General features: G+C 43.3%; 1 protein-coding gene across 1 annotated transcript in view; it reads left to right on the forward strand.

Annotated features, from left to right (window-relative positions):
• Positions 1–4,754: 4,754 nt before the first annotated feature.
• The window catches only part of LOC4335110 (probable amidase At4g34880), a 43,848-nt gene continuing 36,126 nt past the window's right edge, over positions 4,755–12,476 (forward strand). Inside the window, exons 1-2 of the mRNA XM_015779230.3 lie at positions 4,755–6,139; positions 6,238–6,452. Coding sequence (XP_015634716.1) covers positions 5,630–6,139; positions 6,238–6,452 — 725 coding nt within the window. The 5' untranslated portion in view covers positions 4,755–5,629. The remainder of the gene's footprint in view (positions 6,140–6,237; positions 6,453–12,476) is intronic.

Here is a 12,476-nt window from a genome sequence, read left to right on the forward strand (position 1 = left end):
AATCTAGATATATATATATATATATATATATATGTCTAGATTCATTAATATTAATATGAATGTGGAAAACGCTAGAATGATTTACATTGTGAAACGGAAGGAGTAGAAAATATAAAGGCAAAATTTTCCGTAATCATCGTAACTTCGTGGTTTTAGTTCTTGCACATGACAAAAGTCAATCTTTGGATCAAAATATGGTTATTTGTTACTAAACACCGCACCCATTAAAATATTATTTTTGTTTGAATATGAGAGAGAGAAAATATAAAAGGCCAAGAACGCCCCTAGCTAGCTAGTCCCACTGGTCAGATCCTTCCTTTTCTTTCCTCCCTGATTCCCCAAATCTCTACATTTCCTTGTCTTCAGATCATGCACCATCACCCGCCAGCTTCACGCACAGCAAAATCATCCTCTCAACCTTGGTCAATGTCAGTAATTGTTGTGGCAGATCGGTGTCTTCGCGGAGTCCTCTTGGACTTTGATGGATGTTGAGTGGTCACCGGAGAGACAATCTCACTGCTGGCCGTTGAGGTTGAAGGAAGCAGTGGTCAGTGGTCAGTGGAGGCATGTAGGCGAGGTGGATGTGGACATTGTGCTTGTGCCCGAACAGGCGATTTATGTGAGGGTTGTGTTCATCTCCCTGGCTTTCCGCTCGTACACTTTTTAAATTGTTAAATAATATTTTTTAGAAAAAAAAATATATTAACCCATTATTCATAAGAAGAGTTTGCAGGATGCCGGTGTGGGCGCTGCCGGCGCTGTGGAGGTGAGGAGTTCGACAAGCTGTTCATCGATCTTGCTAGTCTGTTGAGAGGTGGACGGTGCAGAGAGGAACTTTTCTTAGAAATAATACGATTTGAATGAAAATCACAAAAATATAGGTCGTTCAGATGAAATCGTAAGTTTAACGCTTGTCAAATAATGGTGGTTCAATAGGACCTGTCGATCCACCGTTGTTCGACAGGATCATGGGCTCAGGAAAATAATACTCCCTCCGTCTACTTTTGATAGTTATATTTTTAAATCTGAAAGTTTTATTTTTGATAGGTATATTTCAATCCAACAACCTATCATCTTAATGATTTTCTCGAATTTAATGTGTGACTCTCCATTCTTCCACACATGATTGGCTACATGGGCATTGAGAAATGTAAATATTAATGAATCACTTCTTTACAAGAAATGACTAGTAGCATGTTTAAATGGATAATAAGTAGAATTACTTATCCTTGATCTGTGTGTCAATATGAAATATGACTATCAAAAATAGACAGAGGGAGTAATAAAAAGTGCATGCATGCAAGGGGCATGTCGAACATCCCATGTTCGATAGGTCTTAATACAAAGCCCCTACCAAACAGCCGTTGTTCGAGAGGTCCCTGTCGATGAACCATGGTTGTTCGATAGGGTGCTAAACTTACGATTTCACTTGACCGACATATAATTTTATGATTTTTCATTAAATCATACTCCCTCCATCTACTTTCAACAACCTATCATCTTAATGACTTTCTCGGATTTAATTAATGACTCTCCATTCTTACACACCTGATTGGCTATATGGATCTTAAGAATTATAAATATTAATAAATCGCTTGTTTACGAGAAATGACTAGTATCATATTTAAATGGATGATAAGTAGAATTACTTATCATTATTCTGTGTGCCAAGATGAAATATAACTATATCAAAAGTAGATGGAGGGAGTATTACTTCTAAAGAAAATCGAGCGCGTACGTCAGGTGGCGCCATGCCACACGCAAGCCCTCATCTGACATCCCGAGGATGGAGGCCACACTGCCGCACACTAACAACAGGACTCCCTTTTCCCTTTCGTGCCACGTGCTCGTTGACGAAGTGCAGGTTGGAGAGCTTGAATTGGTGCGCTTCGGACAGCTGAATTTTTTACAATCTGATCCTACTAAAAAACTTATTTCACAAATAGACCCTTAAAAAAATTTATCTAAAAAATGGTTCTTTTGATGGCGCCAGAGTGGCTGTCGCCGTGGTCGAACGGGACAGCGCCAGGATGATTGGTACAGTCCCCCGCCACTGTGGCACACGTGAACCGACGTGGTAGGAGGAGGGAGCCAGCATGGCTAGCGCCCCCCTCCAATCCTGTTTCTCTCCGTGGAGTTGCGACCTTTTTTTTTATTTTAAACTCGAACGAATAAAATATGTGGCCAATAGAATTTTTATGTGAACACATTAGATTAACATAATGCGCTCAATAGATTAACTAGTCAACGTTACTAAATATTTAATCTAATTCAAAATATAACTACATGAAATGATAGCCATAATTTACTTGAACAATATTTTCCAGCAGTCAATAAATTAACTAGTCAACGTTACTAAATTACCATGATAAAAGTGGAACATTGATACATCAAATCCTTGTCACCTTACAGCAACCTTGTCTCCCAAGGGTTTTGCATGCTGGCGCCCCCCCCCCCCCTCTAATTCTACAATCTTGTTCTCTCTACATAGATGCAACTTTTTTACTTTTATTTTAGTTTTTTTATATTTTTTCACACTTAAGAGCACAAGAACCAACCATAAAAAAATAAACTCAAATGGACAAAATATGTGACTTATAGAATTTTCTAAAGCTCTACCGAAAAGCTTCTAGCCTCGAAAACACAATCTTGCAAGCGAAATTTGGAGGTTCTAATTTGTAAATGACCGTGGATATATTATTTGCCTGATTCCGAGTCCGTATGAGAAAGTTACGCCTGTTTTAAGAAATGGCACCCAAATGTAACAAAAAAAATACAAACCCCAACTTTTTGTGTTTATAGGATATAAAAGATGTAAAAAAAGGCCCAAGAATGTTCGAAATCTACAAGTCACATGGTTGGTTCTTGTGAAGAAAATACCAAAAAAAATAATACAAAATAAAAAATGTTGCACATCTACACTAGAGAGGAGAGGAGAGGAAAAATGGTGGGCGGGCTGGGGGGATGGGCGGCGCCAGCCACATTAGTGCGCTCCCCCTGCCACCTCGGCACCGACCAGCTACGGTGGCTGGAGGACGACAACGGCGCCAGCGACTCTGGCACCCAAAAAGGATCATTTTTAGGTAAGTTCTTTTGGGATCTATTTGTGAAATAAGTTTTTTAAAAAGACCAAATTGTAAAAATTCCAGCCACCGACAGCTCGCCTCGGGGCCGATCAGAGAATGGAAACATGGAGGAAGGGGCTAAGGGCAGTTTTGATATTTCGCACAACTTCTTTCTCCTATTCTACTAAAAATAGATAGATTAACTTTTATCATGTTCAGCAGCTAAAATCACAAAATCACAATGCCTTCCAGTAAATTTTGCCAAATATAAACAGTTTGGATAGATTTTATCACTGCAAGAGATCATTATAAAACACCTCGTCTAAATTAAACTGTTACCGTTCTCCTACTCTTAACTCTCGGAGACTCGGATTGGCTCCATTAAGCCAATTGTCCTGCCAGAAAAGGATGTTTTGACCATTCCAAAGTAGCTAGAAAGAAAAAAAAGATATATTTTACTTGCTCGAACTATTTCTTAAGTACAACTTATCCTTCCGCTGTGCTACCAACCCGGCATGGACGACGACGCGTTTAATCTGCGCGACAGCCAAGATAGACGGGAGAGATGAAGGCAAGGTCTCCTCTACCGCTTGTATTGGACCTCTATCCAATGGGCCTAAGGCACTACCATATAAACACACAAAAAGGATGGTACCATAGATGCAGGAAATGATAAAATCGACACTCATAAACCTTTTTCCACCTATGCAGGTTAAAAAATATACAAATGGCACTTTTGAGCAATTATAGGTGTCGATTATAAAGAAAAATCATCACTGATATTATTGGTAACTTTTTTTAAAAAATAACACCTACAATATATTATAGGTACCGGTTAATTAAAAAAGGTACTGTTAACGATCCTTAAATCATAATATCTGACCGTCAATGTCTACATATAATAATATAAAATATGATATCCAACTTAGTAGTAGGGATTATTACTAATTATTTCCACTAGTGTTGGTGAAATATGAGTATGCAGGTATTTTAAGGAGAAAACACACCAGTCATATAAGAAAACATACATCCGGCCAATTAGACACAAGTACACGGATTGAAGGACCCACAAGTCAAGTGAAACCATCATGGAATGGGTCATAACTGTCGTAACTGCCATCAGGACCCACCACTCAATCTCCTAGCTAAAGGAGAGGCTAGGAGGTGGGGCCCAGGGTTCGGCCGAACCACCACTGGCGCCTTTGATCCTGGTCTTCCACGTGTATGCTACTGATAACTTTACAAAGATGGTTGGACGGCATTTTGGAAATTTCGCATACCTATAACCATCATATGGAGCAAATAAAAGGAGTAGCTCATCTCATTTTTAGAACACACAACTTTAAGCTGAATTACAAGAGGATCTATTGTATCTTTTGTATATTAGAGATAGGTAGAGAGTCAGGGAAAGCTCTGGAGAAGTGCTCGGAAGTTTGGTGCTCTTTCCGATTTCTACCTCGACGAGTGTAGTTTCCTAGGAGTAATTCTGTAAGAGTCCAGGTCTTCTATTAAGTAAGTATTCGGGATCCTTTCTAATATTATTTAATTATTTCATCTAAGAAAGATAGATTTACATCTTTACAGGTTCATTGTTTAGTACTCGTACTAAGTGCTATAGTATTAGAACTCCAGATAGAGAAGGAAGTTCATGCGCAAGTATTAGAGAAGTAATTAATACTTAGGCATGGTCCAGCCGGCACCAGGGGTGAGGCGGCACAGTGGGCGCTATGGATGCCCACGCTGCGAGTGGTGGAGCGGGTAGATGGCCATGGTGGGCGGCCGACGTCGCGAATGGCCAACGCTGCAAGCGGCTGGAGGGTGAGCGCGGCCGGGGCGCCAGGCATGGCAACGCGGCGGGCGCAGGTGCAGCCGAGAACTGTGGCGCGGGTGGATGCGATGGGTTCGCGCAGGCGCGACAGGGCGATGGCTTTGCCCATGTGTGGCTGTTGGGGCCGGGCGACGACGCCGTTTGACCATGCGGTGGCGGCGTGCGCGACATCCATCACTCCATCATCGCCTTTTTCATTTTTTTCCATTTCTTCCTCCTTTTTCATGGTTTCTATTTTTTTTCTCTTTTCTTCTTCTTCTCTTTCTTATCTCTTTCTCTCACCCATTTGTTTAGTCCGGTCATGGCGTGGCAGCTCACTGCCATGGGGCAGATCCCAGCGGCATCGGTGCGACTTCAGCAAAAGCAAAACGCAGCTCTTTCTCTCTCTGTTTTTATAAAAATAATAAAATAGTGTGTTCGGTGTCTATTAGCTAATTACCACTATTTTACAGTGTTCCATAGTTAATTTATGTCTTTACGGTATCTCTTAGTTAATTGTATTTTTTAGCGTTCCGTAGCAAATTTTGCCTACGAACATTCGTGGGATTTGGTTAACTAAAGAGCACATTTGTGCGAAAATTAGTAATAGTGGCGTCATGGCATATGTGTCGTATCATATACTCCTCCACTGCTATACCTATAAATTCCCTGTTCGGTGCTTACTCTTACTCATGCCGTTCGTGTCTCGATTAACAAACGCAAATAAAAACATACTGACACTAAAAGCACGTGCATTATGTCTCACCTGCCGCTGCAACTCGCCGCCGCTATCATGGCGCTCGCCGCCGCCGCCACCGCCTGCCGAGCGTTCCAGATCGAGGAAGCCACCTTCGACGCCATCCAGCTCGGCTTCAGCAACGGCAGCCTCACCTCCACAGCGCTCGTCCGCTTCTACCTCGACCGCGTCGCCCGCCTCAACCCGCTGCTGCACGCCGTCATCGAGGTCAACCCCGACGCGCTCGCCCAGGCGGCGCGCGCCGACGCCGAGCGAGCCTCCGGCCGCCGTGGCTTCGGGCCGCTGCACGGCGTCCCCGTCCTCCTCAAGGACAACATCGCGACGCGCGACCGGCTCAACACGACGGCCGGGTCGCTGGCGCTGCTCGGCTCCGTCGTCCGCTGCGACGCCGGCGTGGCGGCCCGCCTCCGCGCCGCCGGCGCCGTCATCCTCGGCAAGTCCAACCCCGCCGAGTGGTCCAGCTTCCGTCCCTTGACGAACGGCTGGAGCGCACGCGGCGGCGAGACGCTGGTAAGTGGTGGTAGTGGCAACCCCAAAACTCTGTGCATGTCATCTCCCCAGCATTTCATCGCGTAAACAAAGTGTTTGTCGAATTGTCCATGAGGAAGAACCCGTACGTGGTCACGGCTACCCCGTGCTGGTCGAGCAGCGGTTCGGCGGTGGCCGCGGCGGCGAACATGGCGGCGGTGACGCTGGGGACGGAGACAGATGGGTCGATAATCTGCCCGGCGTCGTGGAATTCGGTGGTCGGGATTAAGCCGACGGTGGGTCTCACCAGCCGGGCCGGCGTCATCCCGATCACCCCTCGACAGGACACCGTTGGGTAAGTAACCAAAGCATTTTTGTTTTTCCAGCTATTAGACGACGCCTCGTCGAGCACCAGGAGACAAGATGACAATGGTGCAGAGGAGAAAAAAGAGAAGCGGTAGAGACGGAGAGGAGATCGAGTGGAGAGTTTGATGGAGAAATGAGTTGGTGGTGGTGAAGAGTTGATGTCACCATGGCTACTACGGATACATCCGTTGCTCACATCATGGATGAACAACAAGATATCAAGTTCGAGTCCTCCAAGTGCCAAAATCCAATTCGGCCACCTGCTACACTGCTGACTTCAAACGGCCGCCGAAGCTCCATACGACCTCCGTTTTCGGCCCGTGAGTACTTGATGGAAAGCTCTCGGAGTCCTCTTTCCAATGCATCAAGCCTCATTGCCAAATTCCATCTCAGTCGGCAGCAACTAAAGAAACAAGGTGCTGCGACACCTGTAATGGGCCTATGGGCTTGTAACTTCATTTGGGACCCCGGCCCAGGTGGGGCCCATGTGGGGTGCGCCCCAAGCTGGTGGAGCACGACCCTAGGCACCCCTAGGTCGTCCTCCCACCCCTATATATAGCTAGTTACCCCTCAGGGTTTCTGGGGGGTTTTGTTAGATTAAAGTTTAGCCATTGCTACTTGTTTGCAGCGCGCGTGTCGGCTAGACCGTCCGTCTGCTTGTTCTTCGGAACCCCAACTTATCATTTGTATTAAATTCCTATTTGCAATATCAGATTGCTTTTTATCTTGTTCTTGCTTGTTTCTTCGATTTGCTTGCAGGAATAGGGTTGATCTGCACCGGCAAGATCAACAACCCACGGAGAGGTGTATCGATCGCTAAGGCGCAACACAACGTCTCGTACGGTTGTAATCGGATCGTCAACGTTTATCCCAAATCGTAGTTATCACAACTCACCGAAAGATCGGGCCAACAACAGCCTTGAGTGTCGAGAGGAACTCAGGGTTCATCAGGTGGTATCAGAGCTTTCGTTGCTCGGTGAGTTTTTATCTTCCTATAACCAGAAAATAGCCATACAAAAAAATTCGTATTACTTACCTAGCCATATTGTGCCATTGCATTGTTCTTTTCAGTTTTTGCTTTGTTGAATTTTGTGTTGCATCGTCACGTCGTGTTGCTGGTCTTAGCGTCTAGTTCGTTTAGAGTTTCGAGTTCTGGTCACGTTTTGTACCACAGTCGTCGCTGCCACCGTGTCTCTGTTGTTGTCGGGACCTACGAAAACGGAATCGGCTCGCTGCCACGGTTCTGTTTTTGTAGTTTTCAGAATTTTTTATCGGTCAGTTTTGGAGTTGCATTTAGGATTTGCTTGAGTTTCTGGTTTGCCCGTGAATAGATCGGCCTGTGCTTGTTGCCGGTGTAGAGAGGAGGAAGAAGAATTTCCAAATCTGTTTTTGGAAGTGCGAGAGTTTAATCTGGAAAGAAATAGTAGATCAGATTGATTGAAATCAGTTTCCCTTTTTCTCTCACCATAACCGGACTCCTAGGTAGTGCCGCATCCTTCCTTTCCTCACCCACCACCGCCCCGGGTCCGCGACCAGGCCGAGTCCGAGTGTCTCCTCTCGGTCACGGTTTCAATCTATACCGTGATCTTGCATACTGCTTGGTGAAAATTTTTCGAGTATCGGATTGAAAATCCGTTTGCAAAAACGGAACCTACAGGACGAGAGGATTCCATTTTTGTATAGTTCTAATTTTGGGTTTTAACTTTTACATTTGAGTCCCTGTAAATTTTGTATTTACGTTTGAGTCCCTGTAATCTTACATTGAGGTCCTTTAATCTGTTTTTGTAAAATAAAATCAAAAAAAAAAGAAAGAAAAAAAAGGCAGAATGGTGCATAAAAAAAGAAGAAAAGAAAAGCCGCACCCAAAAAAAAAAGAAAAGAAAAGGAAAGGAAAAAAAAGAAAGAAGAAAGAAAGAAAAGAGAAAATATTGTTATGTTTGAGCTGAACTCATATATCAGAGTTGTGCATGAGTTGTTCCTAGTGCTATCTTGTGGTATCGTTTGTGTCTAGGCTCGCGTCTCTAGTACGTTCTAGCCTAGGACCAGCACGGTGCTTGACTTTGAACAATTATTCAACTTTGCATTCTCTGATTTGAGCATTTGCTATTCCTTTGCTACATATTTAAGCCTACCCAGAGCTCCACAGATTTGATTGCAGCCGTACAACAAGTGTTAGCCAAGGCATCGATACATCCAACCTCCATTGGGGTGCTTGGTTGAGTCGGTGTATGTCACCATTCCGCTTGCATTGGTAAGATCTTGTAAGAGCTTGGTTAAAAGCTTGAGTGTGTGTGATTTTTGAGCTGCCACTACCTAGTAGTTAATAGGAACGCGCATATTTTTGTATATGTTTCTTGTTTTCTACTAACAATGGCAGGGATACGCACGATAATTGGGGATAGCTATGCTCACCATCGACATCTTCGTCGAGACATGAGGAGTGATCAACATGACCTTTATGAGGTAAGTGACGATGTTCTAGGTAAGATCAAATCTGCACTGCCTTATTTCGAGGGAAACTATGATCCTTATGCTTACATTAATTGGGAGCTAGCGGTTGATAGTGAATTTCAAAGGCATGTCTTGTCTGAGAAACAAAAGGTTATGTGTGCCTCTAGTGTTTTAGTTAAACATGCTTCTAATGATTGGAAACATCTTTGTAGGCATAACAAAATACCACAATCTTGGAAAGACCTGAAACGATATTTTAGAGATGTTTATGTTCCCATGTATTATGCTGATATTCTGCTCAACAAACTGCAATGTTTAAAACAAGATACCAAAAGTGTTACTTCATACTATTATGATATGCATGCTTGTTTATTACGTTGTGGCTTAGATGAATGTGAAGAAGCTACAGAATTGAGGTTTTTACGTGGACTTAACAAAGAAATTCAGGACACGCTTGCTTGTGAAAAGTATAGATCTCTTTCTCATTTGTTACAACTTGCTTGCAATGCTGAAAGTAAAATAGAGGAGGATATGAAAAAGAAACACGCTATGTCTTTGCCTCCAATTACTAACTATTTGCTGGAAGTGCGTAATCACGAAAAGGAGGAGAGAGACATGAAAGAGCCACCAATTCCATTGTTCACACTCAAGTTCGAGACACCTCCATCATCTAAAGAGGACATCCAAGGTAAAGTAAATGGTACTGAAACTAATCAAGGTGAGTGCATTGTTAACGAAGTAAATTTGTCCACTTTTCATGCAAAAGTAGAGCAACCGTTAGTGGAACCAAATTCTGGAATTCATTTGTCACAAGTTGATTTACTCGCTGTTCCTTGTGATAAAGAAGAGTTGTGTGATAATGCTTCACTTATATCCATGCCACAACTAGTGAATGAACATGCTATTCCTAGTGTTTCTTTGTGTGCTGATTTTAAGCATGCTGTTCACATTGCTAATGAAGTTGAGGAACGTAAATTGCTATCTTCTTTAAATACTTTGGGCTATATTCAGTTTGATGATTTTTGTGAGCTCGATAATTTGAAGGAGAAATTATTTGCTAAGTCTGATTTGCTATGTCCAACTAATGCTATTTTTCATATCTTTGGCAAATATAATGATAGAGGAATATATTTGGTGCATATAGTTTTCATTTGTTCGGATTTAGAGAAACATGTTATTGCTAATCACACTACTTCGAGTTTCTCCAGTTTTGATTGGATGAAACAGGTTATTTTGAATGGACTATATGAAGAACACCATATGGAAAAACCGAGGACGGTTTTCTGTGAAGAAGGGGAGCATGATGTGACCATGGCTACTACGGATACATCCGTTGCTCACATCATGGATGAACAACAAGATATCAAGTTCGAGTCCTCCAAGTGCCAAAATCCAATTCGGCCACCTGCTACACTGCTGACTTCAAACGGCCGCCGAAGCTCCATACGACCTCCGTTTTCGGCCCGTGAGTACTTGATGGAAAGCTCTCGGAGTCCTCTTTCCAATGCATCAAGCCTCATTGCCAAATTCCATCTCAGTCGGCAGCAACTGAAGAAACAAGATGCTGCGACACCTGTAATGGGCCTATGGGCTTGTAACTTCATTTGGGACCCCGGCCCAGGTGGGGCCCATGTGGGGTGCACCCCAAGCTGGTGGAGCACGACCCTAGGCACCCCTAGGTCGTCCTCCCACCCATATATTTAGCTAGTTACCCCTTCAGGGTTTCTGGGGGGTTTTGTTAGATTAAAGTTTAGCCATTGCTACTTGCTTGCAGCGCGCGTGTCGGCTAGACCGTCCGTCTGCTTGTTCTTCGGAACCCCAACTTATCATTTGTATTAAATTCCTATTTGCAATATCAGATTGCTTTTTATCTTGTTCTTGCTTGTTTCTTCGATTTGCTTGCAGGAATAGGGTTGATCTGCACCGGCAAGATCAACAACCCACGGAGAGGTGTATCGATCGCTAAGGCGCAACACAACGTCTCGTACGGTTGTAGTCGGATCGTCAACGTTTCTCCCAAATCGTAGTTATCACAACTCACCGAAAGATCGGGCCAACAACAGCCTTGAGTGTCGAGAGGAACTCAGGGTTCATCAAGAGTGGAGACAAAGGGCATGTTGTCGCGCCTGGAAAAATACATTTTCCTGAACGGTAGTGTATTTATCCCCATCCTTGAAAAGCCAAGGTACACCACACAAACATGATACAAAAGACACATCTTTATTATATCGATAATATTTACATTATTACAAAGGCACTTAAGGCCTGACAAACACAAATAAACAGTAGCGGACTAGCGGGCCTACGGCTCCATCTTCACTGGCGCTCAACTGGGGTATAAGACAGGACTCTACCTAGGACTTTGTTGGTATTTCTTAACGATATTACTAGAAATATAATTTCCAGCAATGGCGCAGAAATACTTCTGGTATATTATGGTTGCAGAGTTTATCCGCAAGCGCACGGATATACCATTGTAGCATTTCACCCGAGAGTATTCCAAGGGTATCGTATTTATTTTATCCCGTGGAAAGATCATGTAGAGAGAGATTGACTAATAGTTTATATATTACTTGTGATAATCATATTCTAAGCAAGAGTTAAGATAATTCAAGGGTAAAGTGACACACAAGCATTAACAATTCATTCTCATAATAAATAATCTAAGCTAGGAGGAAAGAAAAGAGAAAGAGAATCTATTCATATACTTATAATATACATAGTATACATACATTATAGTTAACTGATATACTAGCTAATACCCTCTATATGATGCCCTCCTGGTATTTTGAGAAGCCACCCCTGATTGCCGAGTTCCTTACGACAGCCCGTCATGACCATACAATCGGGGCTAAATACGGAGGAATACCCTCCCCAGGGAATTAACTTAGGATTATATATAGGCGCGAAGGAATACCCGTATTGAGTTGTCACCATCAGCGGCCCACCTCTCATCCGCAATATATAACCCCAAATAATGATATCTCGTAATCTAGACACCACACCTAAATTACCAGATACTACTATAATATCATCGTCATGGTATAGAGCAATTGCATATGCAAACATTATACCCGCACCAAACCATCTCCCAGATAAGCTAGCCGTATATTCAGCATAACATGAACATATTATAAAGTAGGTACTCATATACTTGGAAAGCCTTTCAATACCATAAATGTATATAGAAAAATATTCTAATAAAAGTACAAAGCTTAGAAAAGAGGAAAGGAAAGCTACTAGAGCCATACCTGAACTCTTCCGAAGGCTTCCGGACTCCTGATTCCTATTCTATTTCTATTCCACCAGCTAGATACTACTAAATTAAACTTGAGAGAAATGAGAGAGCTATTGCTTGAGATGTGTGTGAAGTGAAGAGAGTGAGCTCCTTATATAGAGGTAGTTATGACGGTTGTAGAAGGGGAATTGTCCGAAGTGCCCTCCAACCGTTATTGGGATGCAATCCTGGACGTTGACGCCAAAACCTGGATCCAACGGCGCCAGGATTGGTTCGGCCGAACCACCAGGTTCGGCCGAACCTAGGGCTGGTCCAATCCAGCCT

This window comes from Oryza sativa, chromosome 4, assembly GCF_034140825.1.
Source record: "Oryza sativa Japonica Group chromosome 4, ASM3414082v1".
NCBI lineage: Eukaryota > Viridiplantae > Streptophyta > Magnoliopsida > Poales > Poaceae > Oryza > Oryza sativa.